Source organism: Oryzias latipes, chromosome 23 (genome assembly GCF_053564925.1).
Source record: "Oryzias latipes strain Hd-rR chromosome 23, Olatipes_Hd-rR_3.1".
NCBI classification, from domain to species: domain Eukaryota; kingdom Metazoa; phylum Chordata; class Actinopteri; order Beloniformes; family Adrianichthyidae; genus Oryzias; species Oryzias latipes.
The window spans coordinates 19,757,746-19,778,204 of NC_136259.1; the positions used below are offsets into that span (position 1 = coordinate 19,757,746).

The window sequence follows — 20,459 nt, forward strand, 5'->3', positions numbered from 1 at the left end:
ATATATATATATATATATATATATATATATATATATATATATATATAAACGCGTTTCATTTATCAGTTCATGTTCACAGGTATATAAAGTTTACCTCACTGCAATATTTAACACAGATTTGTCACCACTTATCTTTTCTGTTATCTGTTCAAGACCTCCATTGCTACATTGATTTGTTAAACTCAAAATGAAGTATCAAAAGTACATAGAGATGACTGTGTCCATTATCGTGTACTCCAACTGAAAAGTAGGAACTTTATGCAGATGAAATAATCCCAGCTAATAGAATATCTCAGAAACTAAACTTGCAGGTATTACTGTTTGAATATTAATTTACATTTTTAAAGGCAAAGTGAGAAGTGTTTATTCTCATATTTTATTAGAACATTCTATTTTTAATTTGGCTTAGTTTAATTTGTAACATTTTATGTGCTTTGTAATTGTTTCTGTGAAACCTGAGATTCAAATTTCATGTCCTCCTGGGGTGTCATCGTTAAACCCCTAGCGTTTATCAAAGATTTGTTGCTCACACGTGTCTTCAGCTCAGCTCATCCTCACTCAGTAACATACACATGATGCATTCGATCACTGAGAAGTTGGACCAGGACTGCCCAACCCTGGTCTTGCAGCCGATTACCTGGATCAGGCGTGTTCCATCAATCCAAACATGAAAAACACCCGAGTCAGCTAATCAGAAGGGAAGAAGGAAGGAACAGCTGGGAAACGGACAGGGTGGTAGATCTTGAGGACCAGGGTTGGGCTGCACTAGTTCGGACCAATCCAAGCTGTAATTAAAACTTAATCAAAACTAATCCCTAAACTAAATCCAGCTGATAAAAAAGGATAAAGAGTGACCATGTGTAGAACAACACAAAGAAACAGAGGACTCCCAAATGTACCTTGTTGCCAGGGCAACGTAAGGAACAGATGCAGGTCAGACTGTGTGAGACCAGAGTGCAGACTGCAAAAGCTGAACCTTGAAAATGTGAAAAGACCCTTGTTTCAAGAAAAAAAATCTTATTTTACATCTTGGAAGAAAAATAATTTCATCAAGAAAGTTTGTCAATACTAAAAAAAATCTTAGTTTAAAAAAAAAACATCTCTTAGTGACTAAAATGTTTTTTTTTTTTTTAAATAGAAATTCTTAGACTGTTTGTCTTACAGGTAGATTTGCTCATTTAAAGAAAATGTTTCAAATTTGAAGAACTATTGAGTTATTTCTAGGGTGCTTGCTTTTGTAGTGAATCAAACATCTATGTGCACAGCTTGTTTGTGAGAAGAATGGCCACATAGTTCTAAAATTTGTTTCTGGTATTCAGCAAAAATCCAAAGACGAAGGATTGAATGTGAAGGACAGCAGCTATTGACTCCAACAGTGACAGCAAACTCATGGAGTCCTTTGCTTCTTCATATGCTTCTGCCTCTGCTGCAGAGTTTCTCTATTTAGCTCCACTGCAGCATCTGTTACTCACGTTTTCCAAATTTACTGCATTACTGTTCCCCTCCTCCTGTTTGTCACTGGTATTTACATATAAATGAAAACGGACGTGGAGGTTTCCCCTCCAAACATCAATCACAAAAAAGCAGCTTCTATATCAACAGGTTGTTGTAGGCAAAGGACCCTGTTATGAATAAATAAAAGTGCTTTGGTGCAAAACTTCCAGTATTTGAGAACCCTGTGATGGCAAATGGATGCAGATTGATGCTATGGCTTTGCTGTGTTGGAGATTGGGTGTAGGACTTCTGTGTGTAGGAGGGACCTCACATGGCATCAGCAGGGAGAGGCAGCAAAGATAAAAATGACAGAAGGAAGAAAAGGAAGAGGAGAGGACCAGAAAAAATAGGCAATCTTTGTGATGCAGAAAAAACTTTCATTCATCAGTGCTGATAAGGAGAACCGAGAAAGCTTTAAGCAAACTTAAGGTTTGTGCAAACAAAATCTCTTTGTGAAAAGACTCACCATGAACTGGACATTGTCAAATCCGTTGGCCAGCAAGTGGTTCTCGTACTGGACCAGGCCGATGGAGTCCAGCCACTGACCCACGGACTGCAGCGGGCAACGGGGACCTATGAGGGGGTGGAGGGGCAAACGTTTCAGTAGGGAGTAACCGTCCACGCGGTAACATCGGCAGTCCGGCTGAGAGAGCTGGCACTGCCACATCATGTTGTGGCGGGCAACGTGGCTGTCAAAGGAGCCCGCCATGCTTCAGTCTTTTTGGCAAGGCAAGGAGCAAAATGAAGGGAAAGGGAGGAAGAGGGGGGAGAAAGAGGTAGGAGGCTATGCGACGGGCATGGTGGGCATGGAAGGGGTCAGCATGCAAAGGTTTCCAGGAGGTAGGGGATGTCCAGATGTTGTGATCCGAGAGAGGGAAAAAAAAACAGGTGAGGGATGGAGAGTTGTATCCACAAAAAAAGAAGGAAAAAAAATCCTGCGAGTGGAATCCTGCAAGAGATTCTGCAAGAGCGGAGTAAAGATCCTGCGCTGTCTTCTTCTCAGCTGTTGCGCTCGCTTGGTTCGCTTGTGTGTGAGAAAGAGTGAGAGCTGCTGCGTTGTAGATTTCTCTTTATCAAGAACTCCCACTCATCTGTATGCTCCTGCAGCCTCCCCTCTTTCCGTCTCTGCCTTCTTGCCTCACACCTCCTCTCGCCGACTTCCCTCAGCCTCCCTCCAGTCTTCGTCTCCTCTCAGAGGCGATCGACACCCTGCTCCCTCTGCCGCTCCACACATATCTGGCTCTCTCTGCTGATAATAGCCATCACAATGGCTCAGGCTTCTTTGTCTGCAAGCCAGGCTCCCTCCCACACACTAACCTGACTGTATGCATGCATTTCTTAATAAACGCTCATGTTTGGTGTGATCCTGCATGCATTGGAGCGGTGGCGAGGTGCAGATGCTTTGGCACAGACTGGATTTCTGCCTGTGGTAACCATGGTTAGAAGCAGCTTTGCATTGAAGGATGAAAAGAGAGAAGAAGTGGAGGTGGCGGTGGGGGGGATCAGGAGGTGGAGGGAAAGGGGAGTTAAGACACAGAGAGGGAGAGAATGCAGCAAATAGAGATGAACAAAGGAGGATTCAAGGTGTTCTGCTTAGGTAAGCCACAAAAAACATTGTTTTCCGTGCAGTAAAGTTCAAAACAGCATAAATTCAGAGCATTTCTTAAAAAAAAACTGCATCTTTGATGAGTCAGCCTAATATACGAACCTCTAAAATTCTTCTTAGTGTTCCTTTTCACTTCATATTTGTATTGGATTGAATTAAACCTATTCCCTTGTTTTTACCGATTTATGCAGTTTGCGACCGTGTATCAGTGGCATTTCTTTATTTTTCAAATGAGAGCAAAGAAAAATTCTTGCAGCAAAAACACATATGGATCACTGATTATGATAATATTTTGAGGTATTTAAACCATGTAAAGCCAACTACTTTAAACAATTACCAGAAAATATTATTTTTTGTGTTTTCACAAAACAAATTTTGTAGTGTCATTTTTTAAGGAGATATATAAAGTATAAATTATGATACTTTGGGTTATTTGGTAAACTTTACGGAGAGCTCTCTGTTTACATGCTCTCCCGCTAGCTTACAGTCCCTCACATCCCAGACCTAACATTACTGTTGCAACAAAAATGACGAGTAATATTGGAGCTATGCAGCCGTTCGGTTTAGAGGCAGATCCCAGCTCAGACAAGGAAAAAAGACGGATCTTTTTCTCTGCAGGTGGATGTATCAGAATGAAGTGAAGAAGGGAGGTTGTGGCCCGCCATGCTTTTTTTTTTTTTTTACATCACAAAAAGCTTTTTTCGTCTGCTCCTGATTCATAATGATTTGAATAAAGAAATACTCAGAAATACAATTTCAGGCCTAATTTTCTTTATATAGGTCCTCCCATCATGAGAAAAATGCCACAAAAACATTTTAAAGACACCAAAAAACAACTTTTCTTTAAAAAGAACCTAGAGTTTATCCAAAACACACACACATGCAAAAAAACAAGTTACCTGAAGAGTCCTCCTTTATGTCCAATCCAGTGCCTATTCCAGCCCCAATAGAGCTCATAATCTTGTCAATCTAAATACAAAAGAGAGACAGGAAGTAAATGTAAATTAACTGAACTAAACCTAAACCTTTTTTAGTATCACTCAATGTGACCAAGAAGCCTGCATGCTCCATGACTATCATTCGCCATAAAAAAAAACAGAAAGTAAACTTTTACAGGTCAAGGGTTGAAGGGGATTTATTAGTGTCAAAAATAAGACATGATAAACCTGCTTTTAACCTGCTATCCACTGGACTACCTGCGACTATGGAACACTAAAACCCTTAAAGAAGATCGTCTGATCAGATCCCAGGCTGACAAGGCGCCTTCACAATTCCTCACACTAAGTCCTCTTGGGATTTTCCACAAAACATTGCAAGGTAATGTGAATGCGTCTTTCTGCTGGTTCTTCATTGTTTTTTGTTCTCAGGCAGAAAAAAACCACACCTTCAACAGTAATCATCAAAAATCGTGTAATTCTCATGACCTTCAGGTTGAATCAGAAAACTTTAAAATGCACATTGTTGGATTAGTGCTGAAACAGTCCACTAAGTACTAGAAAAGACATAAAACAGAATACAGTTTACACAGTTTTGCACTGCCTAGAAGCTTCTCTCACTGAGCGTTTTTAAATGACTGACTGTAGTGGGACAGCCTTTGCCACTTGCCTTTTGCCAATAAAGCTACAATTTCCATAGTGTATGCTACAAATAGAGCAGCTTCCACCAGGATTGGTGCAATTTCTTCTTAAGTAAAATGCAATTAAACAAGAAAGGTCACTGTAATTGCTGAGGATTATGAAAAATTCTGCATGGTAATTCATCACCATCAGCAAGTCGGGACTTCTTCTGGTTAATTAGTCAGCGTGTGCATGCAAATGCGTCAAAGGATGCACAAATGGGATTTGGCTCACATGCATTAGCATCCTTTTTTGAAAACTGTCTGAGTAATTTTCATGTTAATTTGTGATGAGAAATATTTTTTCCTCCAAGGAAATTATGTGCAGATGGTTTGAGAATTGAAATTTTTTAATTTTTAACTAAAAGGTTCTTTTTTCTGAACTGGGAGATGACACAATCCCGTTTTCATGCCCTCCAATGTCTTTCCTGCAGTTTCCCAGAGCATCACATTAAACTAGCTGAGAGGATTTCAAAAGTAGGATAAAAGACAAGCTGACAGCTGAGGGTGCAGTTTTCTTTCCTACTTCAAAACGCTCATTTGCTTTTAAACAATTTGACAACATGTAGCAACACTTTTTCCCTGCAATAGATGTTTCGGTTGATTTTGAGAATGAAGTAAAAGTGCCACACTTCAGTGAAAATGAACCATCACCTCTTCCCACTCAGCGGTGAAGGAGGGCGTTCGCTCCAGTTGTCCTTCTCGCAGGCTGGGACTTCCAGGGCCCTGCCCCCGCGATCCAGGGCCCCAGCTATGCTCCTCCTGGAGGGGAAATTTAATGAACGTATGTAATATTTTTATTTGATGAGCAAAGTATGGAAGCTGTTGAGAGAATAAACAGTCTTTCCTGTAAAACTGTCAAACAGACTATGCATGTCCTTATGATTTATTTACAAACTGAACTGAGTTAAACTCTAGTGTGCTTCATGGCTGGGAACATTTTGGCCCAGATTAGTTTATTTCAATGGCTTGAACTAGTTTGAAATGTGTAGTTATGTTTCTCACAGACATGCAGTCCAATCCCCTTACCAGAACATTCTGTTTGTGGCAAAGCTGAAGATTTCTGTGAGCCTTAACTTTTCCCGAACAAACATTGTTTTACATATAATAAATCAAACTTTAGAACAGAAACCGGCTGGGCACACACCAGCATTATTAATTTCTCCTCCATGATCAATTTTCAAACAGCTGCCACCCGTACGTCAACACCAAATTTGAGTCCCTGATTGGTCAAAGTTTGACCTGGTTTAACTTTGACGCAGTCTCAATTGCTGTATGTTTTGTACGCAGATTCTGAAAACGGTCGTAGAAACTTGCGCAGTGACGCTTTATTACAAGAAATTTGAACGCGGAGGTTCAAAACCCGCATTTACGCGCATTTACGCTAGAACAAGTGTTGCCGAGGACGGTGTAAGCATACCTATAGGGGCTAATAACTGCTCACCTGTATGGGAGAGACAGCGACGAGGTTGGAGTCGGACTTGGATAAAGACTTAGACAGTTGCAAGTCCAAAACACTACGAGGCACGGATCTCATCCTACCCAGAGTGCAGGCTCTCTCTTCGTAGTTTGCCCCAGATGAACCGTCTTTGGGCAAACCTCCAGTCTGGATCTCCTGTAACTCTGGAACTTCTCCGTTTTTCCCCAAGCAACAAGAGGGAGACTGGCTTTGTGTCGACCATCCACCGGCTGGATCCTTGCGGTCACAGTTTGGGGGTTTGGCCTGGTCCTGGTTGACTTTAGTGTGGAAGATTGTCCGATAAACTACCTGTGGCTTCTGGGAGTCACCGACTGACCTCTGAGGAGATGACTGAGTTTCTGTCCTGGAGAAGACCTGAGAGACTCCTGCTCCAATCACAATGCTGAGCTCTGGAGCCTGCAGCAGACTCTTTTGGTCGTCGGCTGGTGTGTATTTAAAATGTTTAGGACTGTAGAGGTGGTAAAGTGTTTCAGGGGGTTCACAAGCTGGGGAAGATCCATGAAGAAGTCCGGCAAACTCTTCTGGGATGTGGCTCTTCCTGCGGTCCTCCAACAGTGAGTTAGGTTTGGAGGATGTATGCAGAGGAGGAGGATTTCGCTGGTGGGAGCCCTCTTCTGCAGAGGAGAAAAATTGACAGAATAAGTAAAATACAAGCACTTTTACCAAAAACTCAATTCTGCGTTGAACAAGTAAATGAATAAGAGTGTGCGTCTTCAGAGTCCCAGAAAAAAATCTCCCTCAAAAACAAAATAAAAAAAGAAACCAGAATTCCCACATTAGGACATACTGAGACCTTAGAGTGCTGTCTAGTCTCTAGGCATGCTTTCGGATAACCCCATCTGTCTGTGTGCAGCTGATCAGGAGAAAAGCTTGCTAAAGGCTTCCTCTGATTTTTCATGGCTAATGGTAATGAAAGCTGCCTGTGTGCTTTTACATGGACTCAACAAACCCCTAGCAGTGTTTTTTCCTCATGACTGGGGTAATGCTCTCAAGTGTGTAATTTCATGCAGCAGTTTACATTTTTATGGAGAAATTCTGTTCATTAGGAGGCGGGGCAAATGCTAAAGCAAGTTAGTAATCTCTTTTATGATAGTCATTTGTAGGTTTTAAATTTAACCAAAGAAGCAGGAGATTACACTACAAAATGTGTTTTAACATTTCAGTTGCATTTATATTCAAAATTGTACCTTTTTGGCTCAAAAATATGGAATAACGTGCCAGCACATGTCCATCTAAATTTTGCCAGAGACCATCTGAATGATCCAGATGTGGATTGGGAGAAGGTCATGTGGACAGATGAGAGCAAATTGGAACTCACTCCCCATGTTTGGAGGAGGAATAATGCTGAATTTCATCCCAGAGAACACCATACCCACTGTGAAGCATGGTGGCGGAAACATCATGCTTTGGGGAATCTGTTCTGCTAAGTAGACAAGGCGACTGAACCATATTGAAGAAATGTGGGATTTTGGGTAGAAACCTCCTTCCATCAGTAAAAGCATTCTGGATAAAACATGTCTAGATCTTCCAGCATGAAAGTGATCCAAACATATCGCCTGGGCAACAAAGAATTGGCTGTGTTAAATGCAATTCTAAGCTCTGAAGTGTTCTAGCCAGTCTCTGGACCTCAGTCCAATAGAGAATCGGAGGTAGTGGAAACTCTGTTGCCCTGCAACATCTCCAAAACTTCACAGCTCTTGAGAAGATCTGCATGGAAGAATGGACCAAAATGTAGTGTAAAGACCTACAGAAAATGTTTGACTTCTGTTTTTGACAATCAGGGTTGCATTAAAAAATATTGAGGCAATTTTTTTATGGACTAAAATACACAAATAAATTATTTCAAAATCAAAAATGTAATTTCCTGTAATCAGTTTGTTTTCACAGTTGACGTTAACCCATGATAAACCTTTTCTAAGCAGTAAAACTTACAGAATCAGTTTTACCCAATTGCTCCTACCTAAAACATGTGTCTTGTGCCTTTAATGGTATAACATCTTGCATTTCCTTTCCTAAATACAGCAGAACTTTGTAAACAACATGGTTATAGTCGCAGGGTGTATTCCACCTACGTTAATAACTCAATGGAACCGGTTGGTCTCGTGAGTATAACAAAATGGAAATCAAAGGCAGCTCACCACAATAAAAGGTTTAAAGTGTGACGTGTTTGGTTGAGTAAAGGCCTGCATCACTTAAGACTGGATGTGTTAGGGCAGGGCTTTGAATAGCTCCATCCTAATTAAACCCCTGCCGGCAGCTGGAGCTAAATTACTTGCTGCTGGGGTAACGCTAATGTTAAGAGAGCTGAACGCAGAGTTGTCAGCTGAATCTCTGCAGAGCTTGAGGGGGTAATGAATTTGTATCAATGACACATACAAAGAGTGAATTAACTTTTACAGCCTTTTTCCACAAAGATTTGTCCAAATTGTGTCAAACAGAAATGTCTAACTCTACAGTAACAGATACATCCAGAGTTAAATTAGAAAAGATTTTTTTTCTTTGTCCAAAAGAGATCGATTAAGGATCCAATTTATGTATCAATGAACTCTTCATGTAAGTTTAAAAAAAGCTTTCAAGCTGGAAAAAAACTGCAACTATTAATGTTTTAAAAGAACTTTTAACTCAAGGACATAAATCAATATATTATCAAAAAAACCAACAACATAAATGAATAAGAAAGTGATGTTTTCACTTTGTTCAAATATGCAAAATTCTCCCCAATAGGAAAGTAAACAACTTTACCACAAAATAAGAAATAATACATAAGAATTTTTCTTTTAAGGAGAATTCCCTCCTCACCATCTCCAACTCTAAAGAAAAGCCTTTTCATGTTGTTGGAGAAAAAGTAAACTGTGTTCTTAAACATTATGTGAATTAAAACTTGGCATTTTTCACGACATTTTATTCTTCTGTACTGTGTGCTGATATCTAAAAGCACAAAAAAGCCATTAAATGTAATGAGATTTTAAAACATGAATCATCATTCTCTCAAAGGAAAGATATAAACTATGTAATATTCAGTTTTTCTGTATAAATTAAATATTTTTGCTGAAAAATCACCACATTCAAAGTATGTTGACCTGTGTTGACCTGTGTGCTCACCTCTGCACTGCTGATGTTAAATATTATGAACTCCTACAAATTCGATACCTACACACAGTAAATTAAACCAACTGCTGACAGTAAGCTCTGTTTACAGATTAAAATGCATTTATTCTAGGATTCTTGGTCATATCTTGAACACAATTTTTGAAAGAATCTTCTGAAAGGGAGTTGGGGCTTCTGGTAGTTATGGCGACAGACAACCCCAGCAGCAGCCTTCCTACCTGCTTTTCACATCTGAGTGCCTTCGACCTCTGAGAGAGTGAAAAACTGTAGAATGGGTAAATAAATACAGCTTTGAAAAGGGCATTACAGAGGCAGAACTGACTTTTCTGTCACTGCAAAAACCAAATCACTTTGCTTGGTTTAAAATTCCACCAATTTTCAGCAAGATAAGGACATTTAAAGTCAACGAAATGGAATTCAGGGGAGAACCAAGCTTAAGAAAAATGTGTAAATCAAAGTATGACTTACCAATGGATCCACTAAGAGCTCCAATGAAGAGAATCAAATTCTGTGTACTGCCTGTTTGAAGTCTTTGAGTTTTATAATCAAACTGCGAAACCGCATCCCTCTACATACCTGCATTTCTATTGCAACAGAACAACACACACTCAGGTGGAAGCAAGTCGTGGCACGAAGAAGAACAGCCCAGAAACTGATATATATCTGGATAAGTTGTTTTCATTTGAAAACAAACAAATAGGTTTCTGCTTGTGCAACAAAAATGACTTTACAACATCAGAGGTGTGAAGACAACTCAGTGATCGTATAACATATTGCAAAGAAATGATTTATTATGTTTCTCCTGAGGTGCCAGAAATAGAACAGGACTTTTACAGATTATTAGCAAAACAAATGTCTACAAGCAAATGGTGTCCACTGTGATTAAAGCCTTTATTTTTTTTACATTTGTTTCTTAAAGCAGTAAACATATGCTGGAAGAACCATATAAACCATGGTTCAAACTTAAGGCCCGCGGGCCAAATCTGACCCGCCATGCCGAGAGAGCATAAAAGTTTTTCATTTCTTAAAATAAAAAAATAAAAATTGGTGTGTATTTATTTATATTTAGGGGGAATAGGACTTGATATCCGATTGGGCAACTATACATTAGGACTTAAACAGAGTCAATATAACCTAACCTGACAGAATCAAATTTAAAAAGATTTATGCTAAAGTAACAAGCAAAATTTTCTATGCAACTGTAATTGTCACTTTAAAAAGTTATAATAAATAAACAAATTAGTAATTTAACATTAAGGAGTAGTTACATTTATTTTTCATTACATTTAGTTACATGTATAAGTTATATCTGGCCCTTTGAGGACAACCACTATGCTGATGTGGCCCTCGCTGAAAATGAGTTTGACACCCCTGCTATAAACTATAGCTTTACTTTGAAACTCTGTATATTTTTGTATGAAAAAAAATAATTTCTAACATAAAAAGTTCTGTTTCTAGAACTTAGATGACTGACAACAGTTTAGACACTTTAATGTTTCTTATGATTTGCATGAATTTAACACATCTGTGAGCTCAGTCATCTCGGGTTCTGTTTACTATTTAAGGTCCAATCATCTTTTGATCTATTCTAAAAGGGTTTCCAGAGGTCTTTGAATTATGAATATGCTGATTTTGGCCAAAATCAAAAACCTTTTATTGCTTTCTGAGACATAGTTTCTACAGAGTTAATTAAAAAGATAGCCTCTGAGTTGTGTGCTGGACTGTTGACCCCGCCCCCCTTCCCCTCTCTGTTGCTGAGATTTCAGAGCAGGGAGCTTGTGGCCCGCCCAGTGTATTTTGTATATCATAAAAAAGCTCTTTTTCAAAGTATTTTTTTACCTGCTCCTTGAACAAAGATGTCATTTTGAGCTTAACTTTCTTTATATGTCCTCCATCAAAACAAAAGTGCCACAAAACATGTCAAAAACATCAGATTTTCATTGGAGTGTCTCTTTAAGCCTGATTAAAATCACTCTTAAACTTGACTAACTGCTCTGCTGCTGCAGTGCAGAGTGGAAGCCCCAATAACTTTGGTCAACTTTTCAAGGTAGGGAAACATTTCTCTCAGGAAAAAGTGTTCAAGAGTGAAATCATTTCATTTCCTTGGCATCCAAGCACTCAGTTTAACTGAGAGAAAATTTATTTTCAGCTTCCTGTGTGCCATAACCTCCACTGATGTGCTTCAAGGCTTCCAGTTTGTAGCTCTTTTCATCAGCCAAAGCACAGCAGGACGCATCAAGTTTAATATTCAATAAATAAGGAGCCAAAACTGCAGGACATTTTTGGTGGCTCAAGCTGCGATAAATCACCTATCTTAAAGGAAGAGGCGTTTTTTGTTGTTGTTGTAACAACCCAAATAATCAATCACAACACCATCTTTGAGAGTGGACATCATGTTTTCTTTTAAAATACATTCTCATTAATGTTAATATCTAAACCTACATTAGCACCGCCCTTGGTAACGCGAAGACTAGAATTCAGTAGTTACTCACAGATGGCGTCTCATTTAAGTCACAGAAGTGCTAACCATTTGAAAATTGATCATGGAGGATATATGAATAATTGTGGTTTGTGCATGACACTTCGAGTCTTTTGTTTATTGGAATAGAGCTGTGAAAGACAAAAAAACCTGTAACAGGTTTCAGGAGATTTCCGGCACTTTGACATTTCACAATAAGCCTGTTCCAGCTGTAGGTGGCAGACGTGCTAGTAAACAATAGAAAAAGACAAGGACGAAGAAGCCCTTGTCCAGTGGGAACACTTCTTGAACACGTGTCACATTCCCGGTGTGACCACGGCTTCAGATTGTAACAGAGGCTTGAAAAACCTGCCCGAGGCGGTTTATGGAATACTCCCCCTCAAAGGAGCAGCTGCTGGTCTGTCAATACAGCTTGTACTTTATCCCTACTAATGGTTTCACATAACCCTTTATGAACTTTTATATTAAAAACTGAACTGACAAAGGCTATACACAGTCATTACTAGCTTGAAGACCCACTCCAATGATAACTGGGTTTTGGGTGTTTTTAACACGTTTTTGTTATTTTTCTGATGATGGAGGCCATGTATGAAGAAAATTAAGATTCAAATTTAATTTCTGATCATTTCTTTTTTCAAATGGTTGTGAATCAAGGGCAGACAAAACAAACCTGTTTAAAAAAAATTGTATTGTGACATAGAAAATACAATGGGAAGGTCACAAGCTCCCTGTTCTGAACGCTCAGCAGCGGAGAGGGGGAAGGGGGGAGGGCTTGCTCCGTGAAACAATTCCCACCCACAACTAAGAGGTGAATTTGTGCTAAACTACTGCCACTGCAGAAACTATTTCCCAGAAAACAACACACTTTTTTTTTTTTAATTTTGGCTAAAAATGGCATTACCTTCACAGATTTATTCCCAGCTAAATGAATAAGTTAAATAATAAATACACACTTTTTTGTGTTCCAACAAACTTGATGACGTGACGAAGTCTTGAAATCAGAGGTTAAAACAGTTAAAATAAGATGTGAATCCTGTTGATATGAGTCATGGGGGTAAAATGTTAGAGTTCAAGATCAAATATGTGCATGTGTTACCCATTTCATGTTAGCACTGATGCCTAGCTGCTTCCTGAATGATGGGGTCTTTTTTTTCCCTTCTTTTTTTTTTTGGGGGGGGGGGGGGGGGGGGGGTTCTTTGCAGGATTACTGACTATTTTGAGTACAAAAGTATCTCATTTCCCTGCTTAATCTCCCTTTCATAATAGAAATTAAAACCTCTTTAGAGCTAGTCGGCAGCTCTGAAATGTGCTCCAAAAGCAAAAAGAAGACGGAGGAGAGCGGAGCGAAAAGATCTGTAGGGTAACGGAAATAGAGAGGATCGGGAGATCTGCTGACAGACAGCATCTGAGGGTTGTCTGACCAAAATTGAAAAGTGATTTGAGTGGAAAGGCCAAATAAATGATGAAATAGAAAAACTGGAAAAAGGAGGCTTGGCAAATGACTGAGAGGCTGAGGTATAGTTAGGGGCAGCAGTGAATGATGGAGAAAACAGAAAAGACAGCCTGAGGAAGAAAAAAGAATAAGATAGAACAAGATTGACATGATGGAGAGACCAGATGAAAAAGATTTAAAGAAAAAAACGTGCTACAGTACGTTGTTTTGTAATTTTTCCAAGCATCTTCAAATAAAAACGTACAAAAATACACATCTTTATGCTTCTTTCTTTGCATGTCATTCTCCAGTAAAAGACAGCATGTGTGTAGAAAGCAACTCAACATAAACACACACATTCTCATATATCCTGTCCTTTGTGGGTCTAATTGCACTGGGAGCTGAGAGGTGATCCAAGCATGTGATAGGGATGCGTTTACTGTTGCGTCCATGTGGTGAAAAACTGACTGTTATTAAAAACCACAGAGTAATATCTGAGCTGTCAGTCATCTCTGAGATTCAAGACAAAGTCCAACTGCATCAGTGCTGCTGCAGGACTGGAGAAATCATCTGTCTGAGCCGCAGGCCCTCAGCTAATATCCCACATAGGCTGGTCTGGTGTCCAACACCTTTAACTGTTACAGATGGAAAGTCTGGATGTTGGTTTAGAAACAAAGTGTCAAATCAGGAAATTGTAAGAGTTTTGCACAAGAGTTTTGTTTGTTTATTTTTTTCAATCCATTTACTGTCTGTGAGGATCCAAATTTTTCATCTACTAAACAGCTATTCTACTGGGATTTTCACTCACAACCATCTCTAGGGTTTACAGAGAATGGTCAGAAAAAGAGGAAATATCCAGTGAGCCGCAGTTCTGTGGGTGGATATGCTTTGTTGATGCCGGAGGTCAGAGGAGAATGGCCAGACTGCTGATAGCTGATAGAAAGACAACAGTAACTCAAAGAACCACTGGTTACAACTGAGGTCTGCAGCCTTCAAAATTCAAATTCAAAGTAATTTTATTTCTATGGCACCTTTCATGTAAAGAAAACAGCTCAAAGTGCTGTACATGAAAACAGTCAAGAATGTAAATACACCAATCCCCACTCGTGCAATAAAATAATTAAATAACCCCTTATAATAATATACACAACACCAAACACAAGTAAAAGAGAAGTGACTAAAGAAGAACATCTTTGAACGCACAACACGTCCAATCCTGAGTCAGATGGGCTACAGCAGCAGAAAACCACACCGAGTGCCACCCCTGTCAGCTAAGAGCAGGAAACTGAGGCTACAATTCACACAGACTCACCAAAAATGGACAATAGAAGATTGGAAAAACATTGTCTGGTCTGATGAGTCTCCATTTCTGCTGCGACATTCAGATAGTAGGGTCAGAATTTGGCGCCAACAACATGTTTATTCCCCTCCCGGAATCGAACCCTGGATTCCTGTTGACAGCCTTCTACCTTACCAACCGAGCTACCCAGCCACAGCCCTGCCTTCTTTCAAATGTTCAGGCTCGTGGTGGTGGTATAATGGTGTGGGGGATATTTTCTTGCCACACTTTGCTCAATTGGTACTTTTAGTACTCAATTGAGCATGGTTACAACGCCACAGTCTACCAGAGTATTGTTGCTGACCATGTCCATCCCTTTATGACCACAGTGTTCCATCTTCTCATGGCTACTTCCAGCCGGACACGGCGCCATGTGGTGTAAAGGGTGATTGGCATAATGGATGTGCAGCTGACAAATGTCTCTAATACCAAAGCGTCCCAGAAAGTTTTGCATTATGATCGACTTCCTCAGAAGAAACGGTGTTGCAGACGCCATGCTGAGAGCATACAGTAACGATTGGCGCTGAGCTGCTCGAGTCCAGCTTTAATGTGGAGAACAGCCACTCAGCAGACAGAGTTATTGCCACAGGAACTTGCTCGTCTCCCACGGTAACACGTTTCATGTCACAGTGAGTGGCGACAATCTCTCAAGAGCGTCACTCAGATTAAACTGGTGCCTGTGTGAGGCACTAGGGGAATGGTGAGTGCGACATTTGAGTGCAGTAATGTTTACAGTTTGAGATGCAATCCAAAATAAATTGATGTTTTTCTTATGGTAGGATGAACTGAATTTGTCTAAAATATATATCAAGGTACCAAAAACCCTTGTATTGCATACCAATCAAGTTTCTTGTTGATTATTTTTTACTCATATGATAATTAATAACAGGTTGGGTTTATTTTGCAGTATCATTAAAAAAAGCTATTTCATATTAGCTGTGCTAAACAGTTTCTACGTCTGATGTTTTAAGCATATTGATCAATTTTTAGAACCAATAATTCAAAACAAATCAGAAGACAGCAAATAAAAAATATATGAGGACATAAAGCAGCAACAAGGTTTACTTTTAATAATGTTAGAGCACATTCTTGAACCTGCATAGTGTATAATTTGTGACACCATGAAAGATTATTAAAGATTATTAAAGCAAGAACCACTGATACTGGCTGCTTAAAGAATGGTGAATGTTTTGTTTTAAATCATATTTAACTTCAGTTCCTAAAAACTCTCCAAGTATCCACTGAAACCATTTTTTTTACTTCAAATAAAACTACAAACATAACATTTGAAAACTATTTTTTCAAAATGATGCCCTGATATTTCCAAGATGCTTTGCATAACAGATATTGACCAAAAACTACAAAGCAGAATAAAAAAAACAGCACTAAACAGTATGTGAGCAGGCTTTTTCCTGCTGAATTTGCACAAAATTGATTTAAATGATGAATGTTTCATGACTTTTCCTAACTCTTTTGAATGAACACCAAAACAAGTGCTGCACTCACCCCCATACAGCAAATACCCGTAATTGCTTTGCCATTAACGGATCATTAACTGATCAACATCAATGACAGTTCCTCTTTTTTTTTTTTTATTGTTTGTAATGCAAAGAGATCACATTTTGGCTCAGCTTGAAGCCAGTTCTGAACATTACTGATCTCAAGTGACCCAAAAAGTGTTTTTTTTTTGTTTTTTGTTTAAAAAGTGGGAAAATAACAAAAAATCGGCTAATTGGCTAAGAATTTTAGAAAATGCAAAGGAATTGCAATATATTTATATATGTGTTAAATAAAATATATATATAATTTTTATATATAAAAATATTATATTGCTATATTTACTATTTCAGAACTTGTTGAATAAGAGATAAATATGTCATCCTGAAGTCAATTAAATTACTTCTATCTAGACAACAAAAGAATGCAGACAAATGCATTTATACCAGTGACTTGTTGGGAGGTTCTGCATAATTTATAAAGCCCAACTGTCTCAGAACTGCATTTGGAGTCCCCTCTGAGGGAAAATCTTTGCAAACCATGTCCAGCATTACATAAACCCTGGTTATGTAGCATAACAGCAGCACACCAATGATGGACTGGGATATAAATAGAAATACTTTTTGTCCATCAGCCCACGCAGGTGGCTGACACCAGCATAAATTGCTGCAAGGCTGAGGGTTCATTGTGTAATGTTAGAACTCAAGACGGGTTCAAGTTTGTTTTTTTTTAGGCAGAGGATGACGGGAGATACAGATGTGGAACCGTCGAAAGGAGAAACCCTTAAATGGAGCGCAGAGAAAAAGTGCAAGCTTCACTCTTCTGCCCTCATTTCTCAATCCATCCCCCTGAAATCTCTCAGAACATGCTCTTCCTTTTCCTGATTTTTGTTCCCCATCCTGCAACACTAGACTTTCATTCTTTATCTCACCCACTCTTTTTTTCCACTGACATCCTTTGAATTCTTTGAATCCCTGTCTTTCGTACCCACATACATATAATCTCCACTCTCTCATTCTCAATTTTTCTCCCTGTAAGACACTTGTTACTATGGTTACATCATAATGGGCATTATAAAGCTAATAAGTACAGAGAAGGAGGGATGAGCAGAGCAGCAGAAAATAATGAAGCTAAATAATATTTCGAAAATAGGTGTCAAATATGCCTGTATTTGAGATTTTAGACATTAAAGCAAAAAGAAGAACAATAAAAACACAAACTGAAGAAGAAAATCTAAAAGCGGTTTCTGTTAGTACAACAAATTGTTCTACTTCAATATTTGAGTGTTTTTCCAGTTTTTTAAGAGGCAAGACACATAAAAACACCCACAAAACAGTGTTTGTATGACACCGTAATGAAGTCTGACAGGTAAACTAATTTGTCACAGGTGAAAAGAATACACAGGATTCATTTTTTTGGGTGGATTGGTTTCTTCACCTTTGTGTATGCCCATTCTAAGCATAAAACATATTTTTTGTGACAGATTTTAGTCTTCCTTTAGGGGAACTTGAAAAGAGCTAAATTTCTTCAAGTAAACATGCAAAAACCAGTAAAATATAAGGTAACACTTTGAAGTGTTACCAAATATAATTGTTTTTAGGTTAGGATTGGGGTTAGGGGTTAGGGTATGGGTTAGGGTTTAGGGGTAAGGGATTAGGGTTAAGGGTTAGGGTTGGTTGCTAGGGTTCGGGGCTAGGGGTTAGGTTTAAGGGTTAAGGGATAGGGTTATGGTAACGGAATTAGGGTTGGGGGCTAGGGGTTAGGGTAAGAGTAAGGGTAAGGGAATTAGGGTTAGGGTTTGGGGGATAGGGTCAGGGATTAGGGAATAGGGATTGGGGTCAGGTTAAGTGAAGGGTTAGTGTTAGGGTTAGGGGGTAGGGGTTGGGGGGATAGGGTTAGGTGCTAAGTGTTAGATTGATATATTGTCATATGTACCTTTTCACTCTTACATACCAGGATTTCATTTGTATCTAAACATTTTTCCTCTAATTGCTCAGCATGGAAATTGACATTGTGTGCATTATTATCAAAGTGAAATGCATCGTCCTTACATTTTTTTCTCCTTCTGGTTTACTTAGTCTGTTTGTGTTTTTGCTGTAGGTGAACCAAACTAAGGCTCTGGTATGGAGAAACGAATGTTTACAACTAAACTAGACAAGAAGCAGACATGGAATCAATGTTCTTTAAAGTCTCAATTGTAAAGTATATTTGTTTAAATTATATTAATGTGTTATTTTCTCAGTCTAAACAAAACCTTTTGGACTAAAATCGATAATTGCTCTCCAGGTTATGATTCATCTGAAAAGACTTAAAGGAACAGAAAGAGAAATTTTATCCAGATGTGAATCTACACGTGTCTGTGTGAACACATGTAGGGACTGATAAGGTCAACTCTGAATTGATCAAAGACTTGCTGGGTCTCTGAACCGCACTTGGACCAAACACAGGAGAATTACTTGCCGCCCACTACTCCCCTGTTTTTTCCTGCACCAAAAAATTAGGAAGTGTGAAGGACAGTTGGACTGAAAGCCAGGTGAGAGAAGGAAGTATTAATAACTACGTCATCAGCTTAGTATCACCAAGGCCACCGCTTCGCCATGACAACAAGTAATCTCATCGCTATAGAAACGTAAAAGACTGACTGGGAAATGACACTATAGACAGAAAGGTCAGCTGTAAAACAGCAAATAGAAGTAAGCAGCTTTGATGTAGCAAACAAAATGAAATCCATGTTAAAGGTTTGAAGAGGTCTGTTCATGCACAAGGTCAAACATTCCCCTGACAAGATTATATAAACTCAATTTCTCAAAAAGTCAAATATATTTTTTAACAAGGATCTTAAAGATTAAAACATTTAAAAAAAAGAAATCAATGCTGATCTGTATTGTTTTTTATTCTTTCTAATAAAAAATAGGATCTTACTGATTATAAAGAATATTTTTCAAGAAAACTTTGAAAAATCAGGATGGAGGAGGAAAAACAAAGGGCTTTATGTTTTACGTATATCATTTTTTTTATTTTCAGTGTGATTTACAAACTTAAAAACATTTTCACTGACTTAAACTCTTCAGTTTTTGTTTTTCACTTTTAAAAATCTGAATAAAAAAGAACTGAAGTTAAAAAAGGAGAGAAGTGAGGGTTTTTAGCCATCTTACCTGTGAGATGACAGTCGTCGTTGGACCCTGCAGAGTCCTGATTGGGGCTCAGTGGGGGGCTAGCAGGGGGGCTCGTGCTGAAGCTGGCGTAGCCCAGGGAAGAGCTCACCTCACTGGGCTCACAGCTGTGATTTACCGGCCTCTGGACATCCAGAGAAGACGACAGAGATGTGCGCTGTTTGGGCTAAAATGCAGACATTGGAGAAAAAAAAAAGACATTAAAAAAATATAGAAGGAAACATTGTCAACTTCAAAAATTATTTCAATGGTTCAGTCACAAAAAGTCAGATTTTCAGAGATGGCTGCATTAAGAGTGGTGGTCAAACTGAAGAGAACAGTAAGAGCTTATCATGTTTTCTCATCACTAGCAACTTTTTTTTTATATAAAGTTGTTTTGCAACATATATGCACACATTGAGAGCCCATATTCAACTTAGAAATTATTCACATTATCAGAAATTCTCACTAAAAAAGTATCTCATCAAAAAATATGAAGGGAGACGTACCAACAGTTAGAAAACAGAATTTACTTTAAATATTTTAGCATTTTTTTGGATGTTTGTTTACAATTTTACATTTATTTTAATGATTTAGACAAGATTTGACAATCTTACCATGATTAAACTAAATAAAAAAGGTTAAAAAAAAACTCAAGCTAAGTACACACTGCGCATTTGACGCACTAAATGTGTATTCTTGAACACCCATTTAGCCCATGGTGCTCACACTGGGCAAGCAGGGAGGGGCTTGTTCTTCTTTTTCTACTATTTACTAGGGGTGTAAAAATAAAAATCGATATTTGTATTGATTTAAAATGCTGAATTAAAGGCATATCAATATTCAGGTAGAGTCATACTCTTTAAAAATAATATTGAAATTTGTTCCAGTACAGTCTTGAGATGTATCGCAATATGTATTGTATCGCTAGACTCTTAGCAATACATACCCCTACTATTTACTAGTGCATGTCCGCCACCAACAGTTGGAAGTTTCTTTGTGTGAAATGTTGAAATGGTGCAAATCTCTGAAATCTTGCTCCAGGCTTTTTCTTTTACAGATTTATTCCGATACATGGAAGACTTGGACTCATAATTCCAGCCGGGCACAAATAGCAACTTCATTTTCTCCTTCATTAGGGCTGCATGATATGAGGAAAACTCGCGATTTGCAATATAAGTGATCAATATTGCGATAACAATATAACTTGCTGCAACTCCGCTACAGGCGGATCATCTAACCTAAAAGAGCTCCATC

The 20,459-nt window shown here is 38.6% G+C and overlaps 1 protein-coding gene across 14 annotated transcripts in view; it reads right to left on the reverse strand.

Annotated features, from left to right (window-relative positions):
• Positions 1 to 20,459, reverse strand: part of anks1b (ankyrin repeat and sterile alpha motif domain containing 1B) — a 205,825-nt gene that overhangs the window by 48,449 nt on the left and 136,917 nt on the right. For all 14 annotated transcript variants that reach the window (XM_023952560.2, XM_023952556.2, XM_078941579.1 and 11 more), the window contains 5 exons: positions 19,206 to 19,389; positions 6,160 to 6,809; positions 5,370 to 5,477; positions 4,000 to 4,069; positions 1,961 to 2,067 (listed from right to left, as the gene is read on the reverse strand). In XM_023952560.2, the coding sequence (XP_023808328.1) occupies positions 1,961 to 2,067; positions 4,000 to 4,069; positions 5,370 to 5,477; positions 6,160 to 6,809; positions 19,206 to 19,389 (1,119 nt within the window). The remainder of the gene's footprint in view (positions 1 to 1,960; positions 2,068 to 3,999; positions 4,070 to 5,369; positions 5,478 to 6,159; positions 6,810 to 19,205; positions 19,390 to 20,459) is intronic.